This window comes from Tamandua tetradactyla, chromosome 14 (genome assembly GCF_023851605.1).
Source record: "Tamandua tetradactyla isolate mTamTet1 chromosome 14, mTamTet1.pri, whole genome shotgun sequence".
Classification (NCBI taxonomy): Eukaryota; Metazoa; Chordata; class Mammalia; order Pilosa; family Myrmecophagidae; genus Tamandua; species Tamandua tetradactyla.
The window spans coordinates 69,699,067-69,718,098 of record NC_135340.1 but is presented as its reverse complement, the minus strand read 5'-3'; the positions used below and the strand labels follow the sequence as shown (position 1 = coordinate 69,718,098).

The 19,032-nt window shown below is 36.7% G+C and overlaps 1 protein-coding gene across 2 annotated transcripts in view; it reads right to left on the bottom strand.

The window, feature by feature from the left end:
* Positions 1–19,032, bottom strand: part of UNC13C (unc-13 homolog C) — a 663,640-nt gene that overhangs the window by 4,565 nt on the left and 640,043 nt on the right. For both annotated transcript variants that reach the window (XM_077127956.1, XM_077127957.1), the window contains exons 30-31: positions 2,578–2,670; positions 891–1,050 (exon numbers count right to left, since the gene is read on the bottom strand). In XM_077127956.1, coding sequence (XP_076984071.1) covers positions 891–1,050; positions 2,578–2,670 — 253 coding nt within the window. The remainder of the gene's footprint in view (positions 1–890; positions 1,051–2,577; positions 2,671–19,032) is intronic.

Genomic DNA, 19,032 nt, shown 5'->3' with positions numbered 1-19,032 from the left:
GAACTCCTTTACTTGACTGCAAAGTAAAGTAATATTTTACTGTGTAATATTTACCTGCACCCTGACACTTCTCCAAAACTCCTTTTGCCTCACTTCTTTGCCCACTATGTAGTGTTTTTAAAATATGCCAGGCGTGCTCCTGCCTTAGAGCCCTTCATTAGCTTCTCAATTCTCCTACCTGGGGGACTGGTTCTTTATGTTTTAAGTTTCACTTTAAAAGTCACATGCTCAGAAGGGTTTCCCTGACCACATAATATAAGCAGCCAGCCAGTCACTGCATAATATTACCCCGTCTTAATTCTCTACATAGCACTTAATATTATCAGATGTACTTTTGTTCATTTATTTACATTCTCATCATATATACTTCATTTCTAGAAAATTATTTCTATGTAAGGAGAGACCTTCTATTTATATATACCCAGTGTCCATCACATTAAGTTGACACACAGGTGCTGGGCCAATCTTGAACAAATGGAAGGAACTAAAAGCACAGCCTTCTTCATTTGCCTGGGGTCAGCCATGACAGGTATGCCTAAACCCGAAGGATTTGCTTTCCTTAGCAAAGCTCAGTACCATTCCCGCCCAGAATCCCTCAATTACTTTTTATTTTTGTATGCTGTATGGCAAGGGTCACATTTCATTCTTTTTCCATGAGAGTATCCTGTTATTGCAGCACCATTTGTTGAATTTTTGTTTGTTTTATCTTTCTTTCTTTGCTTGCTTGTTTTGGGACGTGCATGGGCTGGGAATCGAACCCACGTTTCCTTCATGGCAGGTGAGAATTCTACCATTGAACTACCCTTGCACCCCCACAGAATCCCTCAATTACTTTAGCTATATAATTGCTGCTGCCTACTTGGATAAATGAGTCTAGTTTAGAAACTTACAACTGAAATGTTTCATTGTACTTTGGTGACCACGTGTTGCTTTTGGTCTTTGTGCCTTGTTTTCTCTTCTTGTCTCCGAGGTTGGGTCCCAGAATACAAACTTCCACGAAGGGGCGGAACATTGCTGTGGTCTGCCAGTTTAGTTCATTAATAGCAATCACTAAGAACAGAAAAGGGAAAGGAAATGAAGTGTCAGCTAACAATGTAGGAACCAAACTTCTTCTATATTTGGTCCTTAGGGTGAATTTTTATTTTTTAAAATAATTTATGACACCATAACTGGTATTGGGCAGAACTGTCATCCTAACAACAAGAAATGTCCTTGAAGAAAAAACAATTTCTTCTCTGTAATGCATACTTTTGATGGGGCTTTCGGCTCTAAACTGTGGCACTGGGGTGGTCAAAAGTCAGCTTTGAATGGAAATGACACCTGCCACTGATAAAGGTTACTCCTTTTCTTTCAGTAAAAACATGTTTTTCATTTTAATAATTAAGGTATGTTCATCCTGAAATTTGGAAAAGATATAGGTTAAAATGAAAATCACCAAGAATTTCATCACTCAGAGGCAGACAATATTTTAGTGTGTATGCCTTCAAAATGTAATAAGTTTATATACAAAGTGGGATCATAATAAATTATAGCCTTATTTTTTTTATAAAGACCATAATGGATAGCTTTCTAATTTGACATGTTTTCAAACTGCAAAGAATCCACTGTATGTATAAAATATCCTATATATAATCAATTATTTATTATTAGACATTGTGGATATTTCCTAAAATTAGCCATCATAAATGATTATTCAATAAGCATACTCATTTGTACACTTTTGCTCACCCTTTGATGATGATATCCTTAGGAAAGTGACTTAGAATTGCTAACACAAAAGGTTCAGAAAAATTCATGGTATTTGATATATATTGACAAACATTTTCAAAAATATTAAGGATGCTGCCAGTATGCAGGCATGTCTAATTATTTGTAACCTTTATTAATACTTTGTATGTCTATTCTATATTATAGCTGCATTACTTTTACAATACAAAGATAAATTATAAAATGCAATTTTAAAATATATTGTGAGACCATACTTTGAAGATCAAAGCTGATTTTATTTAAAATGACTAAATCTGTAATAATATAAAAATAGATAGACCATGATTCTATTGAGCCAAATGTTAACCTTTAAATTTCACCTTTGAAATGCCCCTGTATTCAGGCTATGTTTTCACAGGACAAAACCTATCGATTGTGACACTCATTAAAACAAACAAAAACCCCTATCAAACCAGTTTTTGGAAATCACAAAGAAAAAGAAGTGGTAGGTAAACTATATGAGTAGTAAGAATGTCTTGGATTAATATCCAAAGTTTGATAAACAAATTAGGGAGTCAACCACAGTATTAATATTCAATTACTATCACAACACCAACCACAGAGAAACTTCAATGAATGCAGTTCTGACATGGAATCTCTGTTTAAATCATGTAGATATTTACAGTAATATAATCTAAACCTCTGTATTACTGATTTTTTTCAAGTTCAAAAAACAGTTTCATGAAGAAATCCTGAGCATACATTAAAATTATTTAATACACTTTATTTTTTAACAGAGATTGATTGAAGGGAAAATACATTGCATCATTATTCCTACAGACTTTTTATCTATCTGTCTTTGACCCATACCTTTCACAGTGACTTTATGTTCTCCAGTTCCTGGGGTGGCGGTGACATCCACATGAACAGATATCTGACCCACTGCTTCTTTGGAGGAGCGACCTGGATATAAGCAGAAGTTTACTGGCCTGAACATTCAGACCACTTGAAATGAACATCTACATTTTCTGCAAAACAGACTTTAAAGTGCATTAATAGGAAATGGACTTTTTTTTTCTGGTTAATGGCACATAATAGGTATCGATTCATGTTCACTAAATTAGGTATGCTATGCAGATTTGAGGCTTGGGTGTAATTATCTTGAAGTAAAAATGTCATATGGCCCTCAAATCATAGGAAACTTCATTACTTCTGTTGAAGCAACTTGAAGTTGCCTAACTAAGCACTTAATAAGCTCTCTTCATTGCTTAAGCCCCAGGATGCATTATGGTCTTTCATTCCTTTAAGAATTTTTTTTTAAGTGCCCTATCAGAGCACTGGGGACACAAAGATGAGTCTATGGAGCACCTTCCCTCAAAAAACTCACTGACTTCCAGAAGAGACCAACATGTAAACACATTTCCATGTAGCATGATACATTCTATAGTAGATAGATTCACAAGGTCCACTGATGGCAATAAAAGAGTGGTAAAGGTCAGTCAAGGGCTCAGCATGGTGAATTGAAGCGTTCCTGTGATTTGGGGTCACATAAATTTGAATTCAAATCCTAGCAGTTCTGTGATCTATGATATTTACTATATATATATATATATGTATATATATATTTGATATTTACTATATTTTTAGCCTTGGTTTCCTCATATGAGAATAATTGCACCAACTTCTTGTTATATTCATACCTATTAATACATCTATAAACATATTTTTCCCCAAATAGAAGCATATGCTCTAAATTGTCCTTTACCTTTATCTTTTTATCTTTTCCTTTATGGCCTGGAATATCACTATGCTAACAACACAGTAAATGTTCAATGAATACTCGTTTGAAAGTGAATTATTGAGCTGTTTACAAATATTTATATATTTAAAATATTTGCCTTTTATCCCATTATATGTATATTCCATAATTTATTTAACCATATTTTGGTTGTTTCTTATCTTTAGCTATTATAAGCCATCTATAATGGATAATTATTTTACATATTTACAAATTTATATATAGGCCCATTTTTAGAAGTGGAATTTGCTTTTTGAAAAAGTATGTGAACTTGATTGTTCCATAGAGATTGTAACAAAAAGAATCTTACTTTCCTAAAATGAATGACTAATGTCAAAAGCTGAAGACAAAAGGTTCTAAGAGACTTCCAGTTACTAGACAACTACCAGGATTTGGGCCAGAACCTCCTAACAAGACCTGTTGGAAAAAGTGGGTTCGTTGGGTTGCCCATCCCCGTCCCCACCCCCCACTCCCCACCTCCGAAAGTTAATATAAGAGGTGATCCCTTTGGGCATAAGTGAACGGACTATTATTTTCTTCTCTGCTTCAAGGGAGGGTAGTTGGGGAATGTTCTCTTTTTCTGGAGATAAAGGAGAAAAACTCCAAAAGAAATAGACCTAACCTCTGGAAGTGCTGGTGAGATGGGCATTTCATTCTAAGATTAGTCGCCTACTTAGCAGTCACTATGACCAGAGCAAGGCCAAGTGGAAGGAAACAAGCTACAGAGTGTGCCGGGACCACTTCCTCAAATTCATGGTTCCTGAGCAATAGGGAAAATGGTCCCTGAAAAGGCTTAAAACCCTGGAGTTGGGAACAAGAGAGGATGGGGGTGATTGTGAGCTATGGGGTTGTTAGAGATTGTCATGGCTTGGGCAAAAGGCATGCATGCCCCTCACAGGAAAGTGGCATGATAGAACCAAGTGAGTTTAAGCAGGTTGAAGGAGCCAAATCTTGAATCTCAGAAGAGTCCATCAGTACTTAGGGAAGCTGTATCACAGAAGTGGACCTTTTGGAGCCTCTAGATCCCTGAAGTGAATGAGCTAGACCAGCCCTTAAAGCAACCAAATAGACAATGACCCCTTGCCAGTGAAGGTCATCACTAAAGTTCAAAGAAAGAATGATCTTTTTCCTCTTTCCTTCTTCCCCAACATCAAGGAAACTAGTACCAGGAGAAAGAGGAAAGTATGCAAGAGAGAAGACCATATCTTCTTCCTCCTACTCCAAATTTTAGAGTCATCATTTCCACCTACTTTTAAGGAGAGTTTTGGATACAATATGTGATTAAAGCTTTAATGTGAACAGGCCCTGGGCTGATGATGTAAAGGGATCCCTCTATGCTGCATAAAGTTGGGCTCAGGAAAGAAGGGTTAACATTTTCCTGGAAAAATTAAATTGTTTAATTTTTTCCCCCTAAATTGTGATATCCTTAGGATTTGGAGACTTCCTATTCAGGAACAGAATATATCTACTATTCATCTTTTTTGTATGCTTCAAATAAGTTTCACATTTTTCTTCATGTAGATACTGTACAATTCTTTTAAATTCTATTCCGAGGTACTTGATCTTATTTTAAATAGGATTATTTTTTCCCTTCTATCATGTAATGGGAAAGTAAGTGATATTTGTTTATTATTTTTATCCTGCCAAGTGACTGAACTTTTGTTTATGAAAGTTTGCCACTTAATGCTTTTGAGTTTCACAGTATACATTATATAATCTTCAATGAATTAAATATGTAGCTTTTTCTTTCTAGTTTTTATGCTTCTTATCACTTCCCTTGGCTAATTTCATTGGCTTATAACTCTGAAACTATGTTACATGATAGTGTTAAGAGTAGATGTCCTTGTTATCTTCCATTTAGCTCTCCAAATTCATTTTGCACCCTTCAGTCTATTCTCTGCCTTTTGAAGCTGATCTGCATGGCAATGCCAATGGGCTCTTATATACTATGGCTTCTAGATGGGTTTGGCCAACGGGAAATCTTGGTAGGAGGTTGGACAGAGGGAGGAGATTCAGGTGAGATATTGATTTCTTTGGCCCCCTTCCTGTGGGAGAACCCTGAGTTACCTGGGTTCTTCAATCAGAAATGACGACTTCTCTCATGTAGCCTTTGCTAAGTGGGATTGTCCTTTCTGCCTCTGGTAGCTGTTCCTTCCTCGTCACTTTTGTTCCAGGGAGGTTAGTTCGCTACCCCTTCTAGTTTACTTACATCCTGCCCATACATTTTTATGTAGTTCCTTTATTAAGACCTCAAATAATGTTAACTTGATTATGGTATCTGATTTTTGCTGGGACCTTGACTAACTCACTCATTGTCTTTGCTCACAATTTAATGGAAATTCTTCTAAGGTCTTCCTAATACTCTTAGGTTGTGTGGATCAATGAGATGACTTTTGCGGGGGCAGGGCTTAAATATAGACACTGACTACTTATTAACTGTGCTGGTTTGAAAGGGTTATGCACCCTTGAAAAGCCATGTTTTAATCCTGATCCATCTTGTGGAGGCAGCTATTTCTTTGAATCCCTATTAAGCACTGGAGGGTGGAAACTTGATTAGATTATCCCTAGGGAGATGTGGTGCACCTAATTGTGGGTATTAACCTTTGATTAGAGGGAGATGTGAAACACCCATCCCAGGTGGGTCTTGATTAGTTTACTGGAATTCTTTAAAAGGAAACATTTTGGAAAAAGCTTTAAAGCCACAAGAACCACAACAATGAGAGCCCACATAGCCAAAGACCTTTGGAGATAAAGAAGGCACATGCCCTCCGAGAAGCTTCATGAAACAAGAAGCCTGGAGAGAAAGCTAGCAGATCTCATCATGTTCACCATGTGCTTTTCCAGTTGAAAGAGAAACCCTGAATGCCATCCACCTTCTTGAACAAGGTATCTTTCTCTGGATGCCTTAGATTGGTTATTATACTGTTCTGATTATGAGCCTGCAGCTCTCAGTCACTCATTAACAGTTAATTAAAACTCCATGAACCTTCATTTCTTTATTTTTTAAATAAGAATTAAACCACATATCTGGCAGGGTTATTGTGAGGCTAAAAAGAGATTTTTTTTTAAAAGCATATATTAGAGTTCCTTGTACGTAGAAGCTGTTCAATAAATGAATCCCTATTATGATAATTCTTTTTTTTTTTTTTATTTTTTTATTTTTTTTTAAATTTTTTTATTAATAAAAAAAGAATTAACAAAACAATTAGAAATCATTCCAATCTACATGTACAATCAGTAATTCTTAATAACATCACATAGTTGCATATTCATCATTTCTTAGTACATTTGCATCGATTTAGAAAAAGAAATAAAAAGACAACAGAATAAGAATTAAAACAATAATAGAAAGAAAAAAAACAAAAAAAACAAAAACAAAAAACCTATACCTCACATGCAGCTTCATTCAGTGTTTTAACATAATTGCATTACAATTGGATAGTATTGTGCTGTCCATTTCTGAGTTTTTATATCCAGTCCCGTTGTACAGTCTGTATCCCTTCATCTCCAATTCTCCCTTCTCTTTTTTTTTTTTTTTTTAATTAACGGAAAAAAAGAAATTAACCCAACATTTAGAGATCATACCATTCTACACATGCAATCATTAATTCTTAACATCATCACATAGATGCATGATCATCATTTCTTAGTACATTTGCATTGGTTTAGAAGAACTAGCAACATAACCGAAAAAGATATAGAATGTTAATATAGAGAAAAAAGTAAAAGTAATAATAGTAAAATCAAAACAAAACAAAACAAAACAAAAACCTATAGCTCAGATGCAGCTTCATTCAGTGTTTTAACATGATTACTTTACAATTAGGTATTATTGTGCTGTCCATTTTTGAGTTTTTGTATCTAGTCCTGTTGCACAGTCTGTATCCCTTCAGCTTCAATTACCCATTGTCTTACCCTGTTTCTAACTCCTGCTGAACTCTGTTACCAATGACATATTTCAAGTTTATTCTCGAATGTCCGTTCACATCAGTGGGACCATACAGTATTTGTCCTTTAGTTTTTGGCTGGATTCACTCAGCATAATATTCTCTAGGTCCATCCATGTTATTACATGGTTCATAAGTTTATCTTGTCTTAAAGCTGCATAATATTCCATCATATGTATATACCACAGTTTGTTTAGCCACTCTTCTGTTGATGGAGATTTTGGCTGTTTCCATCTCTTTGCAATTGTAAATAATGCTGCTATAAACATTGGTGTGCAAATGTCCGTTTGTGTCTTTGCCCTTAAGTCCTTTGAGTAGATACCCAGCAATGGTATTGCTGGGTCGTATGGCAATTCTATATTCAGCTTTTTTTTTTTTTTTTTTTTTTTTTTTAGAGGGAGGAAGGGAAGGAAAGACAGAGAGAAGGAAGGAAGGAAGGAAGAAAGGGAAACATCTTTAAACATTTTCTTGTTTTATTGTATTTTGTTTGTTTGTTTGTTTTTTACATGGGCTGGGGCCGGGAATCGAACCGAGGTCCTCCGGCATGGCAGGCAAGCACTTTGCCCGCTGAGCCACCGCGGCCCGCCCTATATTCAGCTTTTTGAGGAACCGCCAAACTGCCTTCCACAGTGGTTGCACCCTTTGACATTCCCACCAACAGTGGATAAGTGTGCCTCTTTCTCCGCATCCTCTCCAGCACTTGTCATTTTCTGTTTTGTTGATAATGGCCATTCTGGTGGGTGTGAGATGATATCTCATTGTGGTTTTGATTTGCATTTCTCTAATGACCAGGGACATTGAGCATCTCTTCATGTGTCTTTTGGCCATTTGTATTTCCTCCTCTGAGAGGTGTCTATTCAAGTCTTTTTCCCATTTTGTAATTGGGTTGGCTGTCTTTTTGTTGTTGAGATGAACAATCTCTTTATAAATTCTGGATACTAGACCTTTATCAGATATATCATTTCCAAATATTGTCTCCCATTGTGAAGGCTGTCTTTCTACTTTCTTGATGAAGTTCTTTGATGCACAAAAGTGTTTAATTTTGAGGAGTTCCCATTTATTTATTTCCTTCTTCAGTGCTCTTGCTTTAGGTTTAAGGTCCATAAAACCGCCTCCAGTTGTAAGATCCATAAGATATCTCCCAACATTTTCCTCTAACTGTTTTATGGTCTTAGACCTAATGTTTAGATCTTTGATCCATTTTGAGTTAACTTTTGTATAGGGTGTGAGAGATGGGTCTTCTTTCATTCTTTTGCATATGGATATCCAGTTCTCTAGGCACCATTTATTGAAGAGACTGCTCTGTCCCAGGTGAGTTGGCTTGACTGCCTTATCAAAGATCAAATGTCCATAGATGAGAGGGTCTATATCTGAGCACTCTATTCGATTCCATTGGTCGATATATCTATCTTTATGCCAATACCATGCTGTTTTGACCACTGTGGCTTCATAATATGCCTTAAAGTCAGGCAGCGCGAGACCTCCAGCTTCGTTTTTTTTCCTCAAGATGTTTTTAGCAATTCAGGGCACCCTGCCCTTCCAGATAAATTTGCTTATTGGTTTTTCTATTTCTGAAAAATAAGTTGTTGGGATTTTGATTGGTATTGCATTGAATCTGTAAATCAATTAGGTAGGATTGACATCTTAACTATATTTAGTCTTCCAATCCATGAACACGGTATGCCCTTCCATCTATTTAGGTCTTCTGTGATTTCTTTTAGCAGTTTTTTGTAGTTTTCTTTATATAGGTTTTTTGTCTCTTTAGTTAAATTTATTCCTAGGTATTTTATTCTTTTAGTTGGAATTGTAAATGGGATTCGTTTCTTGATTTCCCCCTCAGCTTGTTCATTACTAGTGTATAGAAATGCTACAGATTTTTGAATGTTGATCTTGTAACCTGCTACTTTGCTGTACTCATTTATTAGCTCTAGTAGTTTTGTTGTGGATTTTTCCGGGTTTTTGACGTATAGTATCATATCGTCTGCAAACAGTGATAGTTTTACTTCTTCCTTTCCAATTTTGATGCCTTGTATTTCTTTTTCTTGTCTAATTGCTCTGGCTAGAACCTCCAACACAATGTTGAATAATAGTGGTGATAGTGGACATCCTTGTCTTGTTCCTGATCTTAGGGGGAACGTTTTCAATTTTTCCCCATTGAGGATGATATTAGCTGTGGGTTTTTCATATATTCCCTCTATCATTTTAAGGAAGTTCCCTTGTATTCCTATCTTTTGAAGTGTTTTCAACAGGAAAGGATGTTGAATCTTGTCGAATGCCTTCTCTGCATCAATTGAGATGATGATGTGATTTTTCTGCTTTGATTTGTTGATATGGTGTATTACATTAATTGATTTTCTTATGTTGAACCATCCTTGCATACCTGGGATGAATCCTACTTGGTCATGATGTATAATTCTTTTAATGTGTTGTTGGATACGATTTGCTAGAATTTTATTGAGGATTTTTGCATCTGTATTCATTAGAGAGATTGGTCTGTAGTTTTCTTTTTTTGTAATATCTTTGCCTGGTTTTGGTATGAGGGTGATGTTGGCTTCATAGAATGAATTAGGTAGTTTTCTCTCCACTTCGATTTTTTTGAAGAGTTTGAAGAGAATTGGTACTAATTCTTTCTGGAACGTTTGGTAGAATTCACATGTGAAGCCATCTGGTCCTGGACTTTTCTTTTTAGGAAGCTTTTGAATGACTAATTCAATTTCTTTACTTGTGATTGGTTTGTTGAGGTCATCTATGTCTTCTTGAGTCAAAGTTGGTTGTTCATGTCTTTCCAGGAACCTGTCCATTTCATCTAAATTGTTGTATTTATTAGCGTAAAGTTGTTCATAGTATCCTGTTATTACCTCCTTTATTTCTGTGAGGTCAGTAGTTATGTCTCCTCTTCCATTTCTGATCTTATTTATTTGCATCCTCTCTCTTCTTCTTTTTGTCAATCTTGCTAAGGGCCCATCAATCTTATTGATTTTCTCATAGAACCAACTTCTGGCCTTATTGATTTTCTCTATTGTTTTCATGTTTTCAATTTCATTTATTTGTGCTCTAATCTTTGTTATTTCTTTCCTTTTGCTTGCTTTGGGGTTAGCTTGCTGTTCTTTCTCCAGTTCTTCCAAATGGATAGTTAATTCCTGAATTTTTGCCTTTTCTTCTTTTCTGATATAGGCATTTAGAGCAATAAATTTCCCTCTTAGCACTGCCTTTGCTGCATCCCATAAGTTTTGATATGTTGTGTTTTCATTTTCATTCGCCTCGAGGTATTTGCTAATTTCTCTTGCAATTTCTTCTTTGACCCAGTCGTTGTTTAGGAGTGTGTTGTTGAGCCTCCACGTATTTGTGAATTTTCTGGCACTCTGCCTATTATTCATTTCCAACATCATTCCTTTATGGTCCGAGAAAGTGTTGTGTATGATTTCAATCTTTTTAAATTTGTTAAGACTTGCTTTGTGACCCAGCATATGGTCTATCTTTGAGAATGATCCATGAGCACTTGAGAAAAAGGTGTATCCTGCTGTTGTGGGATGTAATGTCCTATAAATGTCTATTAAGTCTAGTTCATTTATAGTAATATTCAGATTCTCTATTTCTTTGTTGATCCTCTGTCTAGATGTTCTGTCCCTTGATGAGAGTGGTGAGTTGAAGTCTCCAACTATTATGGTATATGAGTCTATTTCCCTTTTCAGTGTTTGCAGTATATTCCTCACGTATTTTGGGGCATTCTGATTCGGTGCGTAAATATTTATGATTGTTATGTCTTCTTGTTTAATTGTTCCTTTTATTAGTATATAGTGTCCTTCTTTGTCTCTTTTAACTGTTTTACATTTGAAGTCTAATTTGTTGGATATTAGTATAGCCACTCCTGCTCTTTTCTGGTTGTTATTTGCATGAAATATCTTTTCCCAACCTTTCACTTTCAACCTATGTTTATCTTTGGGTCTAAGATGTGTTTCCTGTAGACAGCATATAGAAGGATCCTGTTTTTTAATCCATTCTGCCAATCTATGTCTTTTGATTGGGGAATTCAGTCCATTGACATTTAGTGTTATTACTGTTTGGATAATATTTTCCTCTACCATTTTGCCTTTTGTATTATATATATCATATCTGATTTTCCTTCTTTCTACACTCTTTTCCATATCTCTCTCTTCTGTCTTTTTGTATCTGACTCTAGTGCTCCCTTTAGTATTTCTTGCAGAGCTGGTCTCTTGGTCACAAATTCTTTCAGTGACTTTTTGTCTGAGAATGTTTTAATTTCTCCCTCATTTTTGAAGGATAATTTTGCTGGATATAGGAGTCTTGGTTGGCAGTTTTTCTCTTTTAGTATTTTAAATATATCATCCCACTGTCTTCTAGCTTCCATGGTTTCTGCTGAGAAATCTACACAAAGTCTTATTGGGTTTCCCTTGTATGTAATGGATTGTTTTTCTCTTGCTGCTTTCAAGATCTTCTCTTTCTCTTTGACCTCTGACATTCTAACTAGTAAGTGTCTTGGAGAACGCCTATTTGGGTCTAATCTCTTTGGGGTGCGCTGCACTTCTTGGATCTGTAATTTTAGGTCTTTCATAAGAGTTGGGAAATTTTCAGTGATAATTTCTTCCATTAGTTTTTCTCCTCCTTTTCCCTTCTCTTCTCCTTCTGGGACACCCACAACACGTATATTTGTGCGGTTCATATTGTCCTTGAGTTCCCTGATACCCTGTTCAAATATTTCCATTCTTTTCCCTATAGTTTCTGTTTGTTTTTGGAATTCAGATGTTCCATCCTCCAAATCACTAATTCTATCTTCTGTCTCTTTAAATCTATCATTGTAGCTATCCATTATTTTTTCTATGTTTGCTACTTTATCCTTCACTTCCATAAGTTCTGCGATTTGTTTTTTCAGTTTTTCTATTTCTTCTTTATGTTCAGCCCATGTCCTCTTCATGTCCTCCCTCAATTTATCGATTTCATTTTTGAAGAGGTTTTCCATTTCTGTTCGTATATTCAGCATTAGTTGTCTCAGCTCTTGTGTCTCATTTGAGCTATTGGTTTGTTCCTTTGACTGAGCCATATTCTCAATCTTTTGAGCGTGGACAGTTATCTTCTGCTGCTGGCGTCTGGGCATTTATTCAGATTTCTCTTGGTCTTGGACCCAGCAAGGTTGTAATATTTTTCTGTGAAATCTCTGGGTTCTGTTTTTCTTATCCTGCCCAGTAGGTGGCGCTCGTGGCACACGTTTGTCTGCGGGTCCCACCAGTAAAATGTGCTGTGGGACCTTAAACTTTGGAAAACTCTCGCCGTCCTGGGGGTTCGCTAGCCGAAGCGGCTTGAGCCGGCCGGGGTCCGAACGCAGGGAGGGTTGCTGGTTGCCGCAGCCAGGGAAAGAGCCCGTCCGAATTTCCTAGTCGGCCCTGGGCAACAAGCATGGCGGGAGGGCGCCAGCGGCAGCGGCCCGCCCGAGAGAGTGCACGTTCCCCGGGAGTCACGGGGTCACCGTTCTCCGCGGCCTGGGGGTTTCCGATCCAATTCTCTCAGTTGGTCCGGGGGCTGCGCGTGGTGTGGGCGCCAGTCGCCTTGGTTTCAGGGGACCACCTCTCCAATTCTCCCAGCCGGCCCGGGAAGGGGGAAGGGAGTAACTCCGGCGCTTGCCACCCCGCCCGGTAAGGCCCGCGCGCCTCGGCGATCTCACCCGAGCTGCTTCTCTCAGCCAGCCAGCCGTTCCAGGATGGGGTACGCTGTCTTTTTTATCTCTGTTGTGGCTTTGGGCGCTTTCTGTATCGTTTCTACTCCCCTAGTAGGTGTCCTGGAGAAGAAACTAAGATCCGCGCGTCTTACTAAGCCGCCATCTTCCAGGAAGTCCCCTATTATGATAATTCTTAATATGAGAATGCTTCAAAGTTGTTATTATATCCTTTGAAAATTCATGCAGAATGCCTGCACATAAAAATTAGGAAAAAAGACCATGAACAGTATAGCTGTCTAAATAAAGACCACAAGATAACTCAGGAGCAAGTGGTGTCTTCCTCAACAATTTTGGAATTCCTATTTCTCTCACTAAGATTTCCTCGTTGAGCACAATATTGATGACAGATTTTTAAAAGCCTTCAAATGTCTACCAAGGAAAATTCCTATGATATAAACCTTTGTTAACCAAGAATCCTGCAAAGCCTGTTTTCCTGAATAACAAACTCTTTTTTTATTGTCTAAATCAGGGTTAACCAGAAAAGACTTCTCAGAAACCTAGAAAATGCATGTTTTAAGTTCTATGTTTGCTTGTTATACTAAGGATCTGAGTCTGCTCAGTCCCTAGGTGTTTGAGTTTCCTTGGCTGCTTGAGCAAATACCATGAAATGGGCCAGGTTAAACAATAGGAATTGAATGGCTCACGGTTTTGAGTGAAAGAAAAAAATAAAAATCAAGGCATCAAGATAACGCTTTCTCCATGGCATTCTGGGGCTGGTTGCTGTCAATTCTTGGTCCTTGGCTTTCACCAGGCAAGACATGTGTTGGGTTTCCTAGTCTCTCCCTTCTCTTCTGGGTTCTATTCACACTCAGCTTCTGCCTGCTCCCTCTTTAGCATGTTCTCTCTCTCTTTCTCTTTTTCTTTCTCTCTCTAGCCCACCTCCCCTTTCTCCCTTCCTCCTTATAAAGGACTGGAGTAACAGGATTAAGACTATTCCTGATTTAAGTGGGCCACATCTTACCTGAAGTAATCTCTTCCAAAAGAATGAACTAAGTTTAAGAACATGTTTTTCTGGGGTACATACAGCTCTAAAACTCATACTAGGGTTGTGGTTAAACTTCAGTGGGAGGTTTTATATGCATTATTACTATATGCAGCAATGTAGCAATGGATAGTTCTATTCAGAGTAAATATAGAGAAATGATGATCAAACCTGATAATCATTTAACATATTTGTAAATTGGAAATGTTTTTCATCAAAGCTTTACCAGGAGTTGTAATTTCTTCATCTGAGCTTCTAATCACCAAGGCAGTTATTTGCCAAAAAAGCATAATATAAAAGAGTTCCATTTGCTGTGACATTGAATATGGAAATATTCTAATATGGTGCTCTTTATACATTTATTTCATTATTTTCATGAGCAGTTAATGAATTTAATGAGACAGTATATTGTTGCATCATCTTGTCTATTGTACTTTCATATGAATTTATGTGTGTCTCAATCAACATTTGAGTGTCTAGGATGTGTCCTTTGTCATCAACATCGAATCATGAAAAGCAAACTCTCCACTTCCAAAGTGAGTAGTGCTAGTGCAAGTAAATGGTGGCAAAGGGCACGAAGCTGAAAGAGCTGCTTGTTTGCTTTGTTTGAAACAGAATTTTGAGTATAAAAGCTCGTGCTTACTATCAGATTATTATACAGCATAATTTAAGCACCCTAACAGAGTGAGTTTCTCACCTATCATCCTTTTTTTACTTTTTTGCATGAGCAGGCACTGGAAATCGAACCCGGGTCTCTGGTATGGCAGGTGAGAACTCTGCCACTAAGCCACCATGGCCCACCCTCACCCATCATACTTTTAATACATTCTATGAGATAATAGTCTTATAAGTATTTAGTGGTAGTTATTCATATACCTTTTAAATTTTATAACTCTCTAATCTGTAAAATATTACATGAAAAATATCACAGCTCTCAGGTGATCTCTACAGATTAAATAATTTGCCTAGGCTCCTCACAAAGGGTTTCTATCTGTCCCCATGGACATTGACTGAAGCCCCCAAGGACATGTCTGGGGAATTCATGAAAGATGACCACTCTGGCAATTCCACATTTGAATATCAGAGCCGACCTGCTCTACAGCTCCATCTGCCTTCAGGTCCAGGATTCTGGATGGGAGCAATCCCTCTGTACTTTTTCCTGTAAGTAGCATCCACCATCAAACATGTTGGGGGTTATTTTGTTTCCTAGGCTGCTTAAGCAAATACCATGCAATAGGTTGGCTTAAACAGTGGGAAATTATTAGCCTACATATTTGAGGCTAAAAGAAAGTCCTAATCATGACACCATTAAGTTGATGCTTTTTTCCCAAAGACTGGTGTGTTTTAGGGCTAGCTGCCAGTGATTCTTGGCTCCTATGTCACATGGCAAGGACCTGACAGTGTTTGTGGGTTTTTCCCTTCTCTTGCAGGTTTCATTGACTTCAATTTCTTGCTTCCTGTTGCTTTGTGTTTCTGAATTTCACTCTCATGTAAAGGACTCCAGTAATAGGATTAAGACCCATCCTGGGCCACACCTAATTCACCTCATCAAAAGGTCTTGCTTACAATGGATTCACACCCATAGGAATGGATTAAATTTAAGAACATATTTTTCTGGAGTACATACAGCCTCAAACCACCACAGGGGTGAATAAACCAGGAAGGACATTGACTTAAAGCTCGTTTACTTTCTTCCTATTTCTTCCCTGTTTCTTGCTCATTAATTCCATGTTACCCCATATGTATATATTTATTTAAACGATTTTTTTTCTTTGTATGCTCTATAGTGGGGGGGGGGGGTCACATTTCATTCTTTTTTCATGTGAGTGTCCCCTTAGTGCAGTACCATCTGTTGAATTTTTGTTTGGTTTTGTTTTTCGTTTGTTTGTTTGCAAAGTGCGTGGGCTGGGAATTGAGCCCTAGTCCTCCACATGGCAGGCAACAATTCTACCACTGAATCACCCTCGTACCCCTACCCCATATATATTTGAACATGCTCATGGTAATAGTAATAACGGCTACATTTTTTAAAGCATGAATATGTGCCAGATATTTTTCTAGGTGCTTTATGCATATGATCTTGTTTTACAATTAGATGAATGTATCATATACATTTTACAGATGGACAACCCAGGATATTAGTTACCTGTTAAAGACAATACATGGCAGGACTGGTATTTGATCTTGGAACTCTGAATTATAAGATACAGCATATACTCATATATTGTACTCACTGAATAGCAGTGATGAATAGCATCTCTTCTACCCTTTAACTTCCCTTTACCTTCCCTTTTATTACATTAAACAGGAAAAAGCAAATCCTCCCTTAGTCTTTTGCTATGACATTTAAAATCTTGCTGAACTGAAAGCTAAAAGAGAATGTGAAATCAAGTACATAAACATATTATGTAGCACATATTATATAGGAATCTCATTTTCTGTGATATAATATTCCCATAAATATTTCAACAGTATCTGAGAAGAAAAGAGAGAATTACAACTGGTTGATGTTTTTCCCCACAAAATAAAATTCAGAAGGAAATGGAGTACTGCTTACAAAGTTTTGAGAGAGAGAGAAGTTTATGATCCTAGATCAAATACAGCCAAGTGGTTTCTCATGTAGGAATGGAACATAAGCCATTTTCAAAAATGCAAGAGCCCAGAAAACTTACAATACATGAAGAAGATTATAGAGTCCAAAAATTTCTCTGTGGCATTTCAGAGATAGATGCTCATGGAAATCCCTTAAATATAGATGCCTTGAGGTCTTAGGATTGTGGGTATTAACCATGATACAAATTTTATTCTATATGATGTCAAAATAGAATAAGAAGAAGCAAGAAATAATGAGATGAATTGAAAGGTAAACCCCGATAGGAACATTTTCAAATTAAAGGTCAAGTCTGCAAAAATAGATCCAAGATTCACTCGAGTTTTTGACATTATGTGAAGATTCATATAAGGAAAGGAAAAAACATGAAAATTATTAAATATAATTGAGTTAAACAAGAACAAGACCAACATGACAATTAGTCCACAGCCACACCTGCAAAGACCCCTGGGAATTACTAATGTTAAATGCAGCTGAAGCACCAGGAAATTGGGGTGAAATCCTTACTCTGTTTTGGTTTTCTTCATAGCATTTCTCTGACGTGACACCGCATATGTATGAGCTTTTAGTCTGCCTAACCAACGAATATTTGAGCTCTGTGAGGGCAAAGATCTTTGTCCTGTTTACAACAGTTGAGTTAGTGCCTAAAGCAGTGCATAGTACATAATAGGGACTCGATGAATATTTGCCAAATATACAAAATTATAAAACTAGAAAAAATAAAAATACCATTTAAAAGCAAAGTTTTAAGTTGTAAATAATAACTATAAAATTATCAACTAGGCTTATAGCTGGTGGATTTTTAAATGACCTCCATGTGAATTTTAATATACAGGTTTTCAAAAAGATACAACAATTATAGAAACAGTTAAGGGCCCCAAAATACGCCTCTCTTGTTTCATTTTCCATTATCATGGATTTAGAGTTTATTAGTCCTTTGAATATTTTTATCTACCCATAATATTATGTGTTCATAAAAATATACATATATATATATATATATATATATATACATATTATTAGGTTTTAAAAGGTTTATAATGTTGTAATGGGTATCCTTTTACAGCTTGCTTTATCTCACCCAATAATGTTTTAGAGGTTTATCAATGTTAAATAGATGTGATTGTAGATTTTTTCTTAATTAGAGAATGTGTGGGTTTACAGAACAATTATGCATGAAACGCAGTATTCCCATACACCATCCCACCACCGATAACTTGCATTGGTGTGGAACATTTGTTACAATTGACGCTAGCACATTTTTATAATTGTACTCTAGTTTAAGTCCAGGGTTTAATTAACATAGGGTCCACTGTTTGTGTAGTGTAGTTCCATAGTTTTTGTAAATTCTGTTATCATATAAATATATCATTTCCCCCTTTTAATTGTAATCAGATATATAGGTCAGTGCTATTAATTACACCCACAGTGTTATGCTACTATCACCACTATCTATTACCGAAACATTTCCATCACTCCAAATAGGAACCCTGTACATTTTAAGTCTTAACTTCCCATTCCCTATCTCCAACTCACGTGCTGGCAACTCATATTCTACACTCTGACTTTATGAGTTCATTTAATAATTGTTTCAAATCGGTGAGATCATAAGGTATTTTCCTTTTGTGTCTGGCTTATTTCACTCAATGTCTTCAATATTCAGTCACATTGCCACATGTACTCAGATTGCATTCGTTTTCACTACTAAATAATATTCCATGCAAATATATATCACATATTGCTTATCCATTCATCTGTTGATGGACACTTGGCTGACTTCCATCTTTTGGCAATTGTGAATAAACATTACTATGAACACTGCTGTGCAAATATCTGTTCAAATTCCTGCTTTCAATTCTTTTTGGTAAATGCCTGGGTGTGGGATTGCTGGGTCATATATAATTCAATATTTAACTTTCTGAGTAACCACAAAAGTGTCTTTCAGAGTGGCTGGGCCATTTTACATTGTCACCAGCAGTGAATGAGTATTCCTGTTTCTCTGCATCCTCTCCAACAGTTGGTATTTTCTGTTCTTTTACTAGCAGCCATTCTAATGGGTATGAAATGGTATCTCCTTGTGGTTTTGACTTGCATTCCCTGATAGCTAATGATATTGAACATCTTTTCATGTGCTTTCTGGCCAATTGTATATCTTCTTTGGAGAGATATCTGTTCAAGTCTTTCCTCTACTTTATTACTGGATTGATTGTCTTTTTGTTAAGTTGAAAGGTTTTTAAATATATTCTGGATATTAAC